Below are 19,131 nucleotides of genomic sequence, written 5' to 3' on the forward strand. Positions count from 1 at the left end.
CGACGCCGACGGCAGAAATCTGCTTTGGAGTGTCCATATAATTGCTATCGCAATAAAAAGGTACGGCCCGCGTTGCAATGGGAGCGAATGTGACAGCCGTAGTTGCATTGTCGGCCGCTTGGCTGGGCCGAACGGCGCTAGTCATCGGCGATGGAACGCGCGACGGCGTTTCAAGCGCGTTCCTGACGCATTTGCTATGCCGATGCCAGACAACAGCCCGCGACGTGTGGTGCCGCGGCGGATCACACCGTTTTCGATGCACGCGGCAGGCCGCACCTTTTATTGCGATAGCAATTATATGGACACTCAAAAGCATACTTCTGCCGTCGCCGTCGCCGTGAGGTTCCGTATGACGTCAATAGAGATGAAATCGTCGCCGGTAGGTAAGTGGTTCTTGAGGGAAAGGGAAAGGTTGGCGCTATCTTCTGCAGCCCTTGAGGGAGCACGGCTCAGCGCCAAATGTCGCCGCGCGCCGAACGCTGTATGTGCGAGTGAAAGGGCGCGAGGGACGCGCGCTTTCACGGGGAGTGAACGCACGGCGGAGAACAAACGCGCGTTCTGCGCTGTGATGATGATAAGTGGTTCTTGAGGGAAAAGGGAAAGGTTGGCGCTATCTTCTGCAGCCCTTGAGGGAGCACGGCTCAGCGCCAATGCGCTGTGCTCCCTTAAGGGCTGCAGAAGTAGGCGTCTCTTTCCTCCTCTACAATCACCATATATGTAGAGCAAACGTGACTTCTTCCGACGCGCGACAGGCTGTGGGGGAGGGGGGGGAGGGAAGGGGGGCGACGTTTAGCTGTGGCACCAAGTGCTTATTTATATCAGAGGCTCAGGCAACAGTCACCAACGCCGCACGCATTTTAAGCGAACGCGGGCAAAACGCCGACGGCGTCGACAACAGTTCTGCGTGTTGCCGGTGCTGCTGCATGTCCAAGTTTATACAGCTCATAAAGCTGCTATCATTACTCGGTATAGCTCTCTTCAAATTTGCTATCGCAATTGATGCTTCGCCTTTCAGGTGAAACTGCGACAACTTTTTTATTGCGATAGCAATAATATGGACACTTCAACCGGATTTCTGCCGTTGGCGTCGCCGTCGCCGTGAGGTTCCGTATAGATAAAATCTTCACCGCGCGCCGTATGCCCGAGCTTCCGGGAAGCGTGCGGGGACGCGCGCTATCACGGAGAGCGAACGCACTCAATCTCCCACGCGCAAGCAAGGAAGCGGGAAGCCAGCGCCGGAGGGAGCGGAGGGGGGGGGGCGCACTTCCTCTCTGCCAACAACCGCGCTCGTCGCTCGCTCGCACCGTCGCTTATCTCCACACGGCTCTGACCTTTATGCGCCGTGCATTCGCCGCTCAGTTTCCGTTGAAGCGATAGACCGCACGTACCTTCGCCCGTTGGTGCGGCGTATGCGCTTGCTGCCAGCGTTTTGACAGTCGTTGTCTGCAGTCATTCAGTGTGATCTATTCATGTTTGTTTGTGCGCGCTCACACCACGCTTGTTCAATCAGTTAGTAATAGTCGGGCCACATTTTCCAACGCACGCTGCACATGCAATGCTGCCCGGGTCGGCAGTGCAGCGCTACAGGTGTGTCCCTTCGCACGCGCTGCCCACGGGAAGCGCTTCTCATCAACACCACCGTTTCACACGCGCCTTCTCGTGGTCATCGAGTCTCTCTTCATGTCGGTCTACTTACGCCGCAGCACACCTGCTTACTTAATCAGCTCATGTTTACTACAATTCATATTGCTACCAAAGCCGCTCACCTTACTTCGTATGACATTGCTGTGTTGCTATCGCATTCATTGCTTCGCCCTTAGGGCGAAACTGTGACATTTTTATTGCGATAGCAATTATATGGACCCTCAAAAGCAGATTTCTGCCGTCGCCGTCGCCGTGAGGTTCCGTATGACGTCAATGGAGATGAAATCGTCGCCGCGCGCCGAACGCTGTATGTGCGAGTGAAAGGACGCGAGGGGCGCGCGCTTTCACGGGGAGTGAACGCACGGCGGAGAACAAACGCGCGTTCTGCGCCGTGCTCCCTTAAGGCACGTTCACACCGAAAGCGGGGCGTCTAAGCGGCCAAGCGGGTTGCGCGGCGAGTGCGCGGGCCCGTTCATACCAGGCGGCTTGCCTGGTTGCCCGCGCCGCCGAGGAGGCGGAGCATCGAGCGCTTTCGCGGGGGACGTGTCGCCGTCTCGTGGCGCCGTTCGTCCGCCCGCGCGCAGATCTCGCGCCGTGATACACCAGCGCCACCATCGTCTGGCGTTCTGATTGGCTGCGGCAAAGCGGGAATTCCGGCGGGGCGGAAAAAATCGGTCCGAGAGCGATCGGGCTTGCCGCCGCGTTTTCCGCCTGGTATACCCGCTCGGCGAGGAGGTTTTCGACGCTTTGCGTGCACCCGCCTGCCCGCTTTGGCGGGTACGCCTTCGGTGTGAACGTGCCGGGCTGCAGAAGTAGGCGTCTCTTTCCTCCTTTACAATCACCATATATGTAGTGCAAACGCGCCTTCTTCCGACGCGCGAGAGGCCGTGGGCGAGGAGAGGGAGGGGGAGGGAAGGGAGGCGACGTTTAGCTGTGGTACCAAGTGCCTATTTATATCAGAGGCTCCAGCAACAGTCACCAACGCCGCACGCATTTTGAGCGAACGCGGGCAAAACGCCGACGGCGTCGACAACAGTTCTGCGTGTTGCCGGTGCCAAGTTTATACAGCTGATAATGCTAATATCAATACTCCGTATAGCTCTCTACAAATTTGCTATCGCAATTGATGCTTCGCCTTTCAGGTGAAACTGCGACAACTTTTTTTTTTATCCAGCGGCCGTGGTCGGGCGAAGCGAGCACGTACCTGCGCCGGCGATTACTAGGCAACGCGAGGTGACGTCACCGCTATTGTATCGGCGCATGCGCGGCTAGGCAACGCGGGCGGCCTCGGCAGCAGCTCTGCACATTGCCTTGTTGGGGCTGCTACAATTCCTTTCTGTCTCACTTTCCCTCTCTCGAGCTTCCTCTCCTTCCCTCTCCTTAACGGCCCATGTCAAGGAAACATGTGCACGGCACGGAAAGGAGGCCAGGCACACGCCGCTCCGCGAGTTGGGCAACGCAGTGACGTCATAGCTCGGCAAGGTTTTGCGGCAGCAAGCGGCACTTTTGTAGCGTGAGCTACACTGGCCGAGGTTGAGCAGTTTCGGTTGGCTCCTGGAGAGCCGTGCTGCGCATGCGCGAGGAGCAGTGACGTCAAACAGCGCACAGCTGGCGCCCGCGCGTTTGCCCAGCGTTTGCGCTGGGCTACAGTGTACTAGAATTACGCTGTAGCTGGGCGTTTGCGAGTGTGATATAGCCATGGAGAAGGAGTGCGAAATTGCTGCTTAGCGGCGCAGAAGAGCGGAGAAGCTAAACTCATCGGATCCCGAAGTAGTTGCTTGGCAATTAGCAGTTGAGCGTAGGAAGAAGGAACAGAAGAAGGCTAAACGTGCTGCGGAGACACCGGAGCAAAGGGAGGAACGTCTAGCAAAGCGGCGTCGCCAGGAGGCTGAGCGACGTGCCCCGACCATCTCAGCAGCAGCAGCAACAAGACGCCGTCGATGACGTCAAGGCTCGCTGATTGACAGACTATACGGTGAAACTTAGCGAAAGCGCCAGTGCGACTCGGACCTTCGAGACGGCCTTCGTGAACAATCCGTTTGGATATGTGTGCGGCGTGCGTGAAAGACTGTGGCACATGAAAGACTTGACGTCGGTAAGTAGTGCTATGCGTGAAACTTTGAGCTAAGTGGCGCGCCTGAGTAGGGTGAAACCGTGCCGCGGGTTTGTACAACGTGCAAGCACTTTCTCGTTAAGCAGAAGATTCCACTCTTTACCGTTACCAATGGGTATCGTTACCCGCCCACGCCACCAGGTCTACCGGTTCTGAACGATGTGGCTGACTTAGCTCACGCTACGTATACCCTGGCATAGCCAAGCTAAGCCACTGCTAAGTTTTTTACGGTTAGCTAGAACGGCTTCGAGGTTAAAAACAGTAATTCTACAAAAAGAAAATATCAATATGTTTGATCGCTTTTTATACGAATTGGTAGAACACGAAAGTGAAACGTGTCTTCACAGAAGCTGTTGCACGTTTGTTTCATGAACACGGTCCGCTGTAGCGAAGGGCGCACGACTGGCGGGACGGCGACCGTGTTGCATGTTTCCTACGCGCGCGGCGTTCTGTTGGTGAGTGGCGTTGACACGCACCAGGCGTCTCAACGCACTGACTGGCCCGCAACAAATTGATAAGCGCGTTCTAAGCCGCGTGGCGGTGCATGCCCACGGTTTACAATTTGTTTTTCATTAGTAAATTGTAGTACGTGTTGCAAGTGCTCTACTGTTCTCGAACGAATGTGCAAAGACTTCATCGGGTTTTTGCCGTGTTTATATGGGGATCGACATGGGAACGAACAAGTCGGACGAACCTTTTTCGGTGTGTTCGCGATGGGGGCTTAAGTTTATCGCATTTCTTCTGAGACCGTTTGTAAATCGTTTTCCGTACCTTCGAAATGTTCAGGATCCTTTCCGGCGCCCAGTTTGCCAAACACGACTGGTAAGTCCTTTGCCAAACTTTGTCATCTCTTCCAATAAAATGTAAGGTCGACTACAAGGTTACCTTAAAGAGGTTGTTGAGTCGTGTCGTTTCCTTGAGGCCCGATTTTCGATTGAATATTTAAGCGCAGTGTCCCGTAAAAAATTGTATAAATATTTATGCGATATTGTTCTCCCAGTTCCATTGCACCGGACTCATTTCTCTGGGGTAACATGGAGGAAAGTGCTGAAAAGTGTAAAAAGCATGCCAGTGCATCCTGGGGTGACAACTTTCTTCTTTAAATTACTTGCAGGCTATTTGCCAGTTAAGACGTGGCTTTCTGAAAAGGGGCTCTTCTTCTTCGTTCCATGGAGTGACCATTCTTTCGTGTGCCGCAAACCTGGAACGGTTGAACCACGGTTTAATACCCCTGACACACGGGCAAAAGTAAAGGCCCTTGCAGGAAACCCCTTTTGTAAGTCCGAAGGACCCTTTGCAGAAAGGTGTTGCGCCGATGACACACGGCACCACACTAACTTCTTTAGGTAAACGCCGCAAAAAATGCCGCGAAAAAAAAGCGTTGCTTGTTAAAGCAGCAAGAAAGAAAACATTTACAAAAAGCTGCGCATGTAGATTACATTTAGTGATTGTACAACCTAAAAACATGTTTTCCCCATTTTTGATGTCTTATAATGCGCTTATTCGGAATTCAACATAGAGGCGCTAGCGACGTCATGCGAGCGTTTGAGAGCATAACTACAGTAAACCTTTACTGTTTGACAAATCACATTACCGCTAAAGATTAATACCTTTTGCAAGGTAAAAAGATAGTTACGGAGCATCGAAGTTACGTAACACGTTTTCGTTTATTGATGAGTTGTGCATGCTGTATGCGAGAGTACACCTTTCCGCTCGAAAAGTAGATGCCCGATCATCTTTCCCGCAAAAGCACCTTGCCGGGAGGGAGATACTCCGTTGTCGTGTATCACTGCGCTTGAACGCCTTTCCGGTAGATGTCCCCTTACATAAAGGACTTTAGCGTGCCCTTCTGTCAGGGGTATAAGAACATTTAGGTGTTGACACTGCGCGCGCGAGAGCGTCCAGGTTATGTTCGGCAGCGCGCGGGCGCAGCGAGTCGCTCTGCTGCAAGCCGACAGATGGTGCCGCGGTCAGCGGTCCCAGCTTAGCGGCGCCGGCGGCTTGACATTGCTCTGCTTCCGCTAAACTTTCGCTCATAGTGAGTAAAACTCAAATCTCGAAGGAAATTTGTTATTTCAGAATAAAGGATAAGTATACCAGGCTTAATGCTTCGCTAACATGGAGGTTCCTTGTGCAGAGCGTGAATGACGTGAACACGGATCGATCGGGCAGCACTCAAAGCCCACTCAAGTTACGCTCGCGCGCACAATTTGTTATTTCCGGTCTAGCCGTTCATCCAAGCATAAAAAATAAAAGCCTTAGCCCACATGCTACCCCTCGATCAGAAGAAAAAAGTGACTGCACAGGAAAATGTTGTATTTCATGCTTATCGCTTCTTCCATTCACACTCAGAAAACCGTTCAAGCACCGTTGCGCGAATTCAGTGTGGCCGCGATATAACTTAAGAAATGAAATGGCGCAAGCTTGCGATATGCAACTCACTAGCACAAAGTGGCTGCTCATGGCTAGAACTTAAGATGAGAATGCACATCCAGCTATGTAAAAACTCTTTCAAATCGGGATTTATTAGGCGCGATGAAGGCAGGCGTCTTATCTGGGATTACAGCATCACTAATACAGTTTACTGATGAAAACCTGAGCAAATGCCTTTTTTTATTTCAATTCCACTTAACATAGACCGTGTATATTACTCATTTGGCTTTCGCCATTGAGGACGGAGTGGCTCTTGCAAGATCTAAAAAAAGAGGTGAAGGCTCTAGTCCCAACTAATGACGGCATTATTCGAATGAAGAACCCGAAAGCGATTCAAGGAGAACTGCGATCGGCGACGGATCATTTTCAAAGCATCACTGAGGTCCACCAGTTCGGCAGAGAGGGCATTATCTGCTTTTCCCCACACCAGGCCTGTGTCCAAGACCTCCTAAAGTGTTCGCTGTTTGCTTCAAATCCGGTGAGAGCATTAATTCCACCTCACTTGGCATGCGTGAAAGGTCTTATTCGTGGCGTCGATGTCAACATGACACCAACTGAAATACTACAGATGATTTCACCGGCAGGTGCAATTTCAGTTTATTGGCGTGGACGTGTGGCCGACAAGCTCAGGATTCCGACTGAGTCGGTCATAGTCACATTTTTGCTGGGACAACCCTACCGACAGAAATTAAGGCTTGACCCTTAATCCGCAGAGTGGAACCGCTAACCCCTCGTCCCATCCAATGTGTAAAGTGTTGGCGTTACGGTCACACTATGAAGGGATGTAGGTCTCCTCCAGGTGCCGAGTTTGTGGTGAGGACCACAATTCCAGCAACTGAAAAAGCAGGGAAGAAAAATGCTGCCTCTGCAATGACGCGCACTCAGCTGATTATTCATATTGCTCTGCAAAGGCTCGCGAAACGCAAATTCTAGAAATTGTTGAAAGAAGACGTTGTTCCCGTAGAGACAATATAGACGAAATTCAGGCAAGGACACAGGGATATGCTGGGGTCACAGCCCGTCAGATGACGGCAACGGACGCATCTCTTTCACTTTCTATTGCTGATGCGGTCGAAAGGGCAATGGAAAAGGCCATGGAGCGCCTAGCTGCAAACATTTGCGAGTCCTTGATGCAAATCCTGAATAATCAGATGGCACAGATATTTGGTACCATGACTGCTACCAGAATATCTTCTCCGACTACTGAGTGACCGCGGCCGTCAAGTGAAGAAGTATGTACAGCTCCTAATCTCACCTCTCAGGAGGTTCAAGTTGCAGGTCCTTCTATCGATGCCAATGAGTGTGTCAGTGAAGGCATCAGTGATGAAGCACACGGATCAGGTGAAATGGACACAGATTCACGATCGCTAAAACGATCTCGGTCCCCTTTGACAAAGAAAGCTAATTCTCTTATTCACTCAAATACGAAAAAAATATTTCAAAGATTGCCTTACAAAGGAAGACTTCTTAAAAGACAACATCTTAAGTAAAGCAGTTTCTGAGTCAATTATTTCGCAACAATTGGATTCCTTAAAATTCTTCATTGGAATTGCCGATCCATTCACTCTACAGTAACATATTTATTATACTTGTCATCTGAATTCTCCCCAGATATAATAGCATTGCAAGAAACCTGGCTTTCAGCGAATCAGTCTTTTCAGTTACATAACTGCAGATCTTTCCGACTGGACCGACCATCGAATGGTGGAGGTTTAGCATTCTTTGTCACTAACAAAATTAGTCTCCGGGCAAAGATTTCATATAAACATTCGTCTCGTGAATGTGAAATTTTTGCCTTAGATATAACCTTATCAGGGTGCCAACCTTTCACTTTGGTAAATTTATACTTTCCTGCAGGTGTTCAAAACACTCGGTGTTTCGATTACGCTATGACCTCATGGTGTAAAGACAAAATTCTTGTCGGAGATTTCAACTCTCATCATACGTGTTGGGGTTTTTGAACAGACCTATGCGGCTAAAGATTGTGGGATTGGTCAATAGACAATAATCTCTCTTGTCTTAATACTAGAACCCCTACATTTATTTGTGATCGGTCCCGCTCAGCCTTAGATTTAAGTTTCGTAAGTTCGGCTGTCACTAGTTCATCCTGGGCAGCCTTGGACTGTGCCACAAACAGTGACCACGTTCCAATATTGTTCGAAATTGCTTCTCAATAATTCCATCATGCACTCAGGTCCGAGTATTGGTGAATTATAATAAATTTAAAACCGATCTAAAGATACATTTGGCTTCCCATTCTGAAGAGCGCGAAGACACCAACGCTATTAAACTTTGTGCTGTAATCAAAAGGACATACATGATGATTATTGTGGTTTATTGGCGCAAGGGCCAGATGTGGCCAAAGAGCGCCAAGGCGATGGTAATGGCTTGTTAGTGGTACATGAATAGTGGACTATATGAACATTAGATGTGACATGGCTGTAAATGGGCCTAAAAACAGTCGCTGTAAAGTGCGTAAAATCTATACGTAATAAGATTATGGCAATGACTAATTATGTGTACTATAGACATGAACAATGCATTGCGAAGGAATGATACGACTTACAAAATATTAAACATGCGAAAATTAGCCAGAAGCACAGGTGCCTAAACAGAGCTCTTGAAACACAAGGGCCTGGAGGCATGTGCTATAATAACTATCACAGCAACATCCTCTCGAGAGAGGATGCGCTATGAACTTATTGGGCTAATAACATGTAGCACAACATCTTTCAAGAATGCGAGGACTGCGTTGGTGTTAAAAAGCGGTTCTTTACCGAGAAACATAGCAGGATGGAGAGGGATACAATAGCGATATGCTAGCGGAAAATGTTTCTTTCTTTCTCTTTCGGCTTCCCGACACTCCAAGAGGACGTGGAGGACGGTGAGCCTCTCGCCACATCTACCACAGGTTGGAGGATCATTACCACTCATTTAGAAAGTTGTGAGTACCATATGTATGTCCTATTCTGAGACGACAGAATAGGACATCAGTTCGCCGTGTTTTCGATGCAGAGGGCCAGAAACCTAACTGTGGCTTTATCAAGTGAAGCTTATTATTTGTTTCCGCATCCCACAAGCGTTGCCAGTGGCTTCGCAGTTTCTTGCGCAAGAAAGGTTTCAAATCTGTTACAGGGACAGCAGCTGTAGGATTAATAGCGTGCGATGTTATTGATGTGGCCATTTGGTCGGCAAGAACATTACCCTCAATGTCTCTATGCCCAGGCACCCAGCATATTATGATTTGTTGTTTAGATGCATAAGCAGAGCAGATACGTGAGTAGAGGTTGATAATTACAGGGTGTTTATGTTTTTGCGGCATCATTAACGCTTTAACAACGCTTAAAGAGTCGGTAAATATAACAGCCTTTTGGAGTTTCAATCTATCAATGTGTTTCACTGCCGATAGTACTGCATAGGCTTCGGCCGTAAAGATACTTGCTTGGGGATACAGTACATCGGATTCCGAGAAGGACGGACCGACTGCCGCATTGGAAACGCCAGCATGTGACTTTGATGCATCTGTGTAAAATTCAGGGCAAGAGTACTTCGACTTTAGTTCTAAAAAGTGCATTTGAATGTGTGCATCTGGCGCGTGTTTTGTGACTTCAATAAACGATGTGTCACATTCAACCAGCAGCCACTGCCACGACGGTAGCAGCTTCGCTGGAGGCATTAGGCAATGTTCAAGTAGTGAAGCACCCATTTCTTCACTGAGCTTTCTCACGCGTAGCGAAAAGGGCTGCTTCGCTGTTGGTCGATTATTAAATAGTGTGGCACATGTAGTATCGTTTATGGTAAAATAGGTAGGATGTGTGCTGTTTGAATTTGTTTTAAGGAAATATGTAAAACTGGCATAAGTCCTCTGAAGGTAGAGCGACCACACGTTTGCTTCCACATAAAGGCTTTGTATGGGGCTTGTCCTGAAGGCTCCAGTCGCGAGGCGGATTCCTAAATGGTGAACAGGATCCAACATCTTTAAAGCACTGGGTGCAGCAGACTGATAGACTATCGCGCCGTAGTCAAGCCGTGAGCCAACAAGGCACCTATACAAGTTTAAAATGCATTTCCTGTCACTGCCCCATGTTGTACGTAACAGCAGCTTCAATAAGTTCGTTGTTTTCAGGCACTTAGCCTTCAAATATTTGATGTGCGGAACAAATGTGAGTTTCGAGTCCAGTATGATGCCAAGAAACTTGTGCTCTTTGCTTACAGGTAATGTGGTACCAGAGAGCTCAATAGAAGGGTCTGGTACTATTCCTCTCTTATTAGTGAAAAGGACGCATGTGCTTTTTTGTGGGCTCAACCTAAAACCGTTTTCATCAGCCCATTTAGCCACTTTATTTAAGCCATGCTGGACATGTCGTTCGCAGACAGCAAAGTTGCACGATTTAAAACCAATCTGGACATCATCTACATATACAGAGTAAAACATCGTTCGTGGAATAGCCGTGCGTAGAGAGTTCATTTTAACAATAAACAGTGTGCAGCTAAGCACACCACCTTGCAGGACACCAGTTTCCTGGGTGAAAGACCTCGACAATGCGCGGCCCACCCTTACACGAAAGGTACGGTTAGAAAGGTAGCTTTCGATAGTACTCAACATATTGCCGCGCACACCCATAGTGGATAGGTCTCGGATAATACCGAAGCGCCATGTGGTGTCATACGCTTTCTCTAAGTCAAGAAATACAGATAGAAAAAACTGTTTGTGTATGAAGGCATCCCTTATAATCCCCTCAATACGGACAAGGTGGTCTGTAGTCGACCTACCTTCTCGGAAGCCACACTGGTACGGATCTAGTATTCCGTTGCTTTCTAGGAGATAGACAAGGCGCCGGTTAATCATCTTTTCGAAGAGCTTACACAGACAGCTTGTCAAGGCAATGGGTCTGTAACTACTAGGCAAGGACGGGTTCTTGCCTTGTTTAAGTATAGGGATTATTATAGCTTCTTTCCAAGAAGATGGAATGTACCCAGCAGCCCACATGACATTAAAAGAGAGAGGAGGGTCTTTTGTGTTTCAGGGTGTAGGTGCTCGATCATTTCATACATGATACGGTCAGCACCTGGTGCTGAGGTGTTGCAACAAGCGAGAGCAGTTTTAAATTCAGCTAAACTAAACGGGCGGTTGTAGTCTTCATTTCGAGCACATTTCCGATTAACGGGCTGTCACTCTGCACGTTCTTTGAACCTCATGAATGTTTCTGTGTAATGAGATGCACTGGATACATATTCAAAGTGTTCGCCCAGACAATCTGCCTGATCTTCCAGGCTATCTCCTTGGGTACTTACTAAGGGCAGAGGGTTCGACTCCCGGCCTTTCAATTTATTCACCCTATGCCGCACTTTCGCCTCATCTGTGTAAGAATTTATGCCAGAGAGGTACCTCTCCCAACTCTCTCTTTTTGCACGTCGACGGGTTCTTCTGCCTTGTGACTTAACCTGCTTGAAATTAATGAGGTTTTCGGTGGTTGCAAAATTGCGAAGCAATCCCCAAGCTTTGTTTTGGTTTTTGCGCGCTTTCCTACATTCATCGTTCCACCATGGGATGCAGCGCTTCTTGGTCAATCCGTTAGTTTGGGTAATAGATCTCGTAGCAGCGTCAATAATAAAACATGTTAGATAAGCCACAGCATCGTCTACATTAAAATCAGCAATGTCATCGCCACATAAACATGTAAGCTCTCGGAACAGTTGCCAGTTGGCCGAGTCCACGTTCCATCGAGGAAAACTTGGCAAGCATCCATCTTGTTTTGTTGAGTTTAACATAATAGGGAAGTGGTCGCTCCCTAAGGGGTTCTTGAGAACAGACCACTCCAGGTACGGTATTAGTGTACTCGATACTATACTTAGGTCAATGGATGAGTATGTGTTATGTGTAATGCTGAAATACGTTGGCTCTTTCTGGTTAAGTATAGATGCACCTGAAGAAAACAGAAAGTTTTCAATTAGGCGCCCTCTCGCATCGCAACGAGAGTCTCCCCACAAAGTGTTATGTGCATTTAAATCTCCGACAACTATATATGGCGGCGGAAGTTCATCTATGTAATTTTGAAACTGTGTCTTGGAAAGTTGAAGCAAGGGGGGGATGTAAATCGAACTAACCGTGACTAGTTTACCAAACAGTACTGCTCGGGCAGCAACTGCTTCAAGGGAAGTTCGGAGGTTTAATTGTTGACAGGCAACACCTTTATCCACAATTATAGCGACACTGACCGACGAGGCGGTAACGTCGTCACGGTCTTTGCGAAAAACGGCGTATTGCCTTAAAAAGTTAGTGTTTCCTGATTTCAGATGCGTCTCCTGGACACACAGCACCCTCGGACTATATTTATGAAGGAGCTCTTTAACGTCATCGAGGTTATGGAGAAGTCCTCTAACGTTCCATTGCAATATTTGCGTGTCCATATTGAGAAAGAGGTTTGCGCTGTGTGTGAAGGGACTGTAAATTAGCTTACAGAGCCCTTGTCGGGCCCTGTGATGCGGGGTTTTTCTTTTTTGGAGCGATCGCGAGATTCGCGGAGCTCCTTAGGCGCTGGCGGCGCCGTCTGACCGGTTGTTGTGTCCATCGGCTCTTGCGAGGCGCTGGACACGCGCTCTTGCGAGCGCAATGTTTGACGTGGGGGACTCGTCTCGATGGACGAGACCTTTGAGGCCACGAGCCCGGAGGTCGATGGCCCCTTCTTGTGACATGGCGGAGCAGTGGTAGCCGCAGCCGCCGAGGGGGCGGATGGCGTCACCGCCGGCTCACTACGTGTGAGCCGGACAGTAGCCGGAGACCGTTGTGACGCTGCCCCCTGACGCGCCACATCGGCAAAGCTGGTTTTAGCTAGGTAGGTCACCCGCCTTCGTGCCTCTTTAAATGAAATATTCTCTTTCACTTTTATAGTCACAATTTCCTTTTCTTTCCTCCAGGACGGGCAGGACCGCGAGTATGCGGCGTGCTCCCCATCACAGTTCACACAGCGGACAGAGTTTTCACACGATTCAGATGTGTGTTCCAAGGCACTAACTACATTTAGCACGATGTCAGTCGGCCTCGGCAGTTCTGCGAGCTGTGGCCGAATCTTTGGCATTTGAGGCATCGGAGCGGGTTTGGCACGTATGGCCTGACACGTAGTTTCACGTATCCGGCCTCAATGGTCTCGGGTAGAACACTTGAACCAAAAGTAAGAATTATGTGTTTTGTCTGAATCTCCTTACCATCGCGCCTCATCGTGATTCGTTTTACAGCCAAAACATTTTGTTCCTTAAATCCTTCCAGAAGTTCACCTTCAGTGAGCTCCAACATGTCGTCATCAGAAATAACACCACGGGAGGTGTTCATGGTGCGGTGCAGGGTCACAGTCACAGGAAAATTTCCAAGCGACACTAGATTCTGTAGTTTATCATGTTGTTTCTTATCGCGGAGTTCCAGAAGGAGATCACCGCTGGCCAACTTCGTCGCCTTGTAACCTGGTCCTATAGTCTCTGTCAGAGTCTTTGCAACAATAAAGGATGAGATCACTCTCACGGGCTTGTCAGTTTTCTCAATATGTACCACGTGGTATCGTGGAAAGTTCTCAATTTGTCGGCCAAAAAATTGGAATATTTCTTCGGTGCGCCCCCGTTTCGGGCGGCGATCAGCAAGTGCAGGAAAGGAGCTATCCATATATGTGGGATGAGTTTCGGCGGTGGCGCCAGCCACCCACCATGGAGCCCAACAAGGGGACGCTGCAGAGTCTGTAAGGGACAGGTCCTGCAAACGCCAACTGTACGCCACCACTATAACCAAATACATAGACCCAAGGCAGGATATAATGCACAAGGTTAACCCTTGCTGCCCGCGAAGTCAGAAGTGAAAGGAAAATAAAGAGAGGACAGGAAAGAGTGAAAGTAAGAAAGACGAAGGTTGGAGGGACAGAGAGACAGGAAAAGGCAACTACCGATTTCCCCCAGGTGGGTCAGTCCGGGGGTGCCGTCTACGTGAAGCCGAGGCTAAAGAGGTGTGTTGCCTCCGCCGGGGGGCCATAATGGTCCAAACATCCGGCTTCGGCTCAACCTCCAGGATCCCCTTTTCCCCGGACACGGCTAAGCCGCGCAAGGTTAGACGCGGGAGGGTCCAACCCCCCTGTGCTCGGGTCCGTGGTGTCGCAACACACCAAACGCCTGCTTGCGCAGACGCCCCTGCGGGGATCCAGACATTTCTAAAATTTTACAGCTTTCCGCTTAGACGACCTGAATACGCGTTTATTGATGATTCAGACTCCGTCTTTCTTGCTCATTGGCCTCGTTTTCACACCCCACAGATCGTATTTGTTCAAAAGCAATTAGGTAGTTTAAATGTGAAAATTCGAGAGGTAATTCCATCAACTGAATCAAATCGGAATATTGAGATGGAATTCGATGGCATTTTCCCTAGAAACCCTAAGCTTCAATCAGTCAGGTTCTTAAATAACCGATTTCAAGATTACCTTGCGCATGCACCATCAATAACATAATAGCCACAGACGCTTCAGTGAACAATGATAAGGCGGGCGTAGGCATTTTCTCGCTTTCGCTTGGCTGGTCATTTTCTTTCAGACTGCCAGATTATACTCCCGTTTTTGAAGCCGAACTTTTGGCAATTATTTTAGCACTGCGGAAACTCCCTTTGAACAAAATCAATGCGGTTATTATAACAGATTCTCTTTCTGTCGGTTCTTCGCTTACAGCTTCATCCAATTCACCAGCTCTAAAGACGTTTTTAGCATTAGTTCCTCCACAGTTAAACTTTGCACAACGATTATGGGTACCAGGCCACTGTGGGTTGCATTAAACGAAATGGCAGACTCATTAGCGCGAGCATCCCTGAGTGGACCAATATTATCAGTTCTTCCAGTAGTTGCGCACATAACAGCGATTACATATCGCAAATATTCAATCCGTAGAGATGACATTTAATCAGTAACACCATGGGCTGAATTTCAGCATCTCAAGTTTCCGTAGTAAATTCAGTGGTGTCAATCAAGACAATCGGAAGTGGTGATCACCAGATTGCTGCTGCCGTGTCCCCCCCCCCCCCCCCCCATAAATCTATATTTACACAGGACTGGTCTGGCGATATCTCCCCTGTGTCAGTTCTGCAGGAAACAGAATCCCTAGATCACTGTTTTTTATATGTCGCCGCTATACAGTATTAAGAAAAAGGCTTCTAGAAATTGCACTGGCTAAACTAGGGCTCATCTTAACATCAGAAATAATTCTAACGCTCGGTGCATCAGTTGTGGGCTTCAGCCACAGGGATTTCTTTGATGCCGTTTGTTCTTTCATGCAATCAACTAAACGAATCAAATTTTAAATTATTACTTTTATATTGATTTGTTTTCTCTTCTTTTTCCATATTTTCCTCTTTCTTTTTGCATATGTAAATCATCAAAATATTACTCAAAAGTTTAGGCAGCGAATTCTTGGCCTATCCCCCAGTGTGGGTACGAGCCAAAGTGTGAGGCAATCATCATCATCATCATAGCGCAACCTCGGCTGGCGCCCAGGACCGTCGGTTGCGTCCCAATAAACCCTCTCTTCACGGAGAGTCACCCGTAACAGAGTGGTGGAGGTGCTGGGTACACAACGTCGCCGTACTACGGAGTCGCAACTGCTTGAACTTCGCCGGAGCCACCGTCTAACCGGTCTCTCGCCGACAACATTCAGCATCCCACAGAACGGAGGACCAGACCCGGAGTCAGTTGCAACCGCGCAAAGGTCAACGCCAGTTGCTCCCGCACACCATTACATGGAACCACGCTCGTTCGCGGGAAGAGCGGGAGAAGACGTGGACGAGTGGCTTACGCACTACAATCGGGTGAGCCGATATAACCACTGAAACTCGCTCACGAAGCTTGACAACGTCGTCTTATTTTTGAGAGAAACCGCACTGATGCGGTTCGAGAGTCACGAAGAGTCCTTAACAACATGGTAACTCTTTGTTGAAGAAATAGGAAAATGTTTTGGCGACACTGATGCTAAAAAGAAACGCGCGGAGAGAACACTTGCCCAAAGAGCTCAAACTCCATCAGAGACATGCACTACCTACATAGAAGAAGCACTCAAGGTGCTCAATATCATAAACCCGCGGATGTCTGAGGACGACCGAGTCGGACATCTCTGAAAGGCATCGCAGAAGATGTCTATAATAGGGAGAGAAGACCTCACGTCCGTCTCAGATGTCTTGCGTCACATACCCAAATCATACAAGACTTTCACGCTTGTAACAATATTTAATAGGACCGTTTCACGGAGGCTTTGTTTCGCTTAGATTTTAAAATGAGTGTGGCCATATTGTGGTTGTTATATTTCTGTATTTGTCTAAGAATACAAAATATAAAGTGCTGGGGCACGTATATCTCGGAATGATCCCACAGAAGAAAAAAATCTGTCTCAGTAGCCCCAATTCTTTCTTTTTTTTCTTGCCCACTGCACGTGCTCTAATTCTTTTTCCTGGTTAATTGGTGCTGCTGAATAATTCAACCGTTTACTTAAACTTACTGTTAAAATTGACTTACGCTGAAGGCACGCCTGACTGTATGCTCCTCATCAATTACCAAATTACGATTATCCATCTCATTACCGCTCTTGCAATTTCAGCTGAAAGCGACGAAGGGACTGCTTAGGTTTTTAAAGGAAACGGGCTTGGACAAGCGGCTATGACAGTGATGTCACGTACCACGCAAGAGTGACGGACGGTGACTGACGATGTGTGTGCTGTGTACGTTATGTGCTCTCTCTCTCTCTCTCCTCCCCATCTTTCATTCCCCCTCACCCCGCTCCCATGTGTAGGGTAGCAAACCGGTTGTGCTGAACTGGTTAACCTCCCTGCCTTTCCTTCTCCACTCTTTCCTTCCTTCCACACTAAAGGTATAAATAAATATACGAAAGGGTTATTGGAGATATTACGGGATGTATGTGAGCCATGTGTCGTGTTGCATTGTATATGTCCTGGTATATCTAGTGTCCCTAAAATTAGGTTGCATGCTAATGTGATAAAAATTCTAAATAACTCGTTAAGTACAAGTAATAATCAGAACCTACCAGTTATGAGGGCCACTTTTCCTCTTAGGTCCGGCATTGTGCGCTCAAATGGACGTCAGCTCTAGGTGTACTCCAGGTGCGTGAACGAAGGGTGATATACGGCTGGCCGTGTCACGTCGACTGAAGCGTCTGCGGTGGGCCCCTCTTATGAACTGCAGTGTGCTCCTCCCCTACCCTTTTCCCCAGTGTGTTGCAGACTTGAGATCCACCCGTCATGGGTTGTTAATCTTACCTATTTTATTTACGGGCCTCTCGCCATCGCAGGTGCTTTTAATACTGCTGGCCAGAGACCTTAACCACGCTAGAAAGGCAGTGACTGCAAATGCTGTTAGGCAAGTTCAGCTTTAAAGAGAACAGCTGGGTAAAGCAATGGAAACAAAAAAGCACAGCTTTGCTGCGCGCTTCTCGATGGTATTCGTCTGTAGTTTGCATGGAGCAATGCTGCCAATTCTAGAGAAATATTCTTAGATCTAGGTGAAGGTTATTTACTTCTTCTTTCTGGGGTTTTACGTGCCAAAACCAGTTCTGATTATGAGGCACGCCGTAGCTAGTGGAGGGCTCCGGATTAATTTTGACCACCTGGGGTTCTTTAACGTGCACTACAACGCAAGCACACGGGCATTTTTGCATTTCGTCTCCATCGAAATGCAGCAGCCAGGGCCGGGATTCGATCCCGCGAGCTCGTGCTCAGCAGCGCAACGCTTTAGCTAACTGAGCCACCGCGGCGGGTTGTACGTTATTTAGAGAAATTGGGTAATTTGTTCAAATCTAGGGAAATGTCGCACTAAAAAAATGAAACGGCGAAACTGCTGACATGGTAGTCGTGTTTCTGTTTCAGTCACCGAAAATTACCTCCGCATTAGCATGCGAAGTTTGGCTATTGATCGTACAGCCACGCAGTGAATACATATCGCCGAGTAGATCACGGGGTTTGGATTCCCTAGTCTCCCCAACAAACTACGGCACTGCAGTGCTGCTGTTCGTATATCCAGCTGTGCTGTCGATGTCCGTGTACTATGAACGAAGTACTTATCTGTAAGCTGCAAAACAAACGTACGCTGGAACATTACACAAAGCCGCACTGGCACATCTAGACGTAAGCGGATAGATATATCCAGCGCCATGCACGACAATGTGGTCGTGGCGTACTTAACAGCCTAATATGCACGCGTATACTAAAATCATCCATGAACTCCGGGAACCATCTATAGGTAGAGCAACCTTGGATATAGTCTCAGTGGTAAAGTGCATGGGCGAGGTTTATTTTAAAGAAAGGTAAAAAAATTGCCCGCCAATCCACCCTGTGAAGGTGGTTGGAAAGCGAAGCTTTTTACGCCACCCTCACGGTGACTGCGGCACACTTGATATTTTACACACTACAACGTAACTTTAACCACGGCCTTTATTATTATTTACTTCACAACAATGTTCACTACTGCTTTATGATCGGTGTGATATACACTCGAATTTTGAGTTTTCACTGTAGTTACATTCTTTGCCAAGGTTAAATCAATGCACGTTCCGCGAATGCACGTTCTGCCGTCTTTACTTTCCGTGGTCTACCCATAGTGGGGTAGTCTAGAAAATGAACCGAAGCAGTTACTAGGCTGGAAGGGTTTCGAATGACGTCAACCCTCTTTCAAGCAGCTGCATAAGCTTTGCAACAGCTGCAATCTAATCTTACGGGCCGCGCCGAGCCTGTTTCCGTTGTTTGCCCGCAGCCCTTATCATCCTTCATGTTGGCTCATCACTTTGACGCTTGTTTTTATGGTTTTTCTTGCGAAAACGAGTGCTTAGTTGTACGCTGAATGCCTGAATTCAAGTAAGCTATACTGCTATACCCGCAATTGTTAGCGGTTCGTCGGGATCGTTTTTTGATTACAACGACG

At 48.2% G+C, this 19,131-nt stretch overlaps 1 protein-coding gene across 1 annotated transcript in view; it reads right to left on the reverse strand.

Moving 5' to 3' along the window:
* The window catches only part of LOC125944337 (uncharacterized oxidoreductase TM_0325-like), a 103,663-nt gene extending 86,256 nt beyond the window's left edge, over positions 1–17,407 (reverse strand). Inside the window, exon 1 of the mRNA XM_049664724.1 lies at positions 17,243–17,407. Coding sequence (XP_049520681.1) covers positions 17,243–17,279 — 37 coding nt within the window. The 5' untranslated portion in view covers positions 17,280–17,407. The remainder of the gene's footprint in view (positions 1–17,242) is intronic.
* Between the last annotated feature and the right edge of the window lie 1,724 nt (positions 17,408–19,131).

The sequence above is a fragment of the Dermacentor silvarum genome, chromosome 3, assembly GCF_013339745.2.
Source record: "Dermacentor silvarum isolate Dsil-2018 chromosome 3, BIME_Dsil_1.4, whole genome shotgun sequence".
NCBI lineage: Eukaryota > Metazoa > Arthropoda > Arachnida > Ixodida > Ixodidae > Dermacentor > Dermacentor silvarum.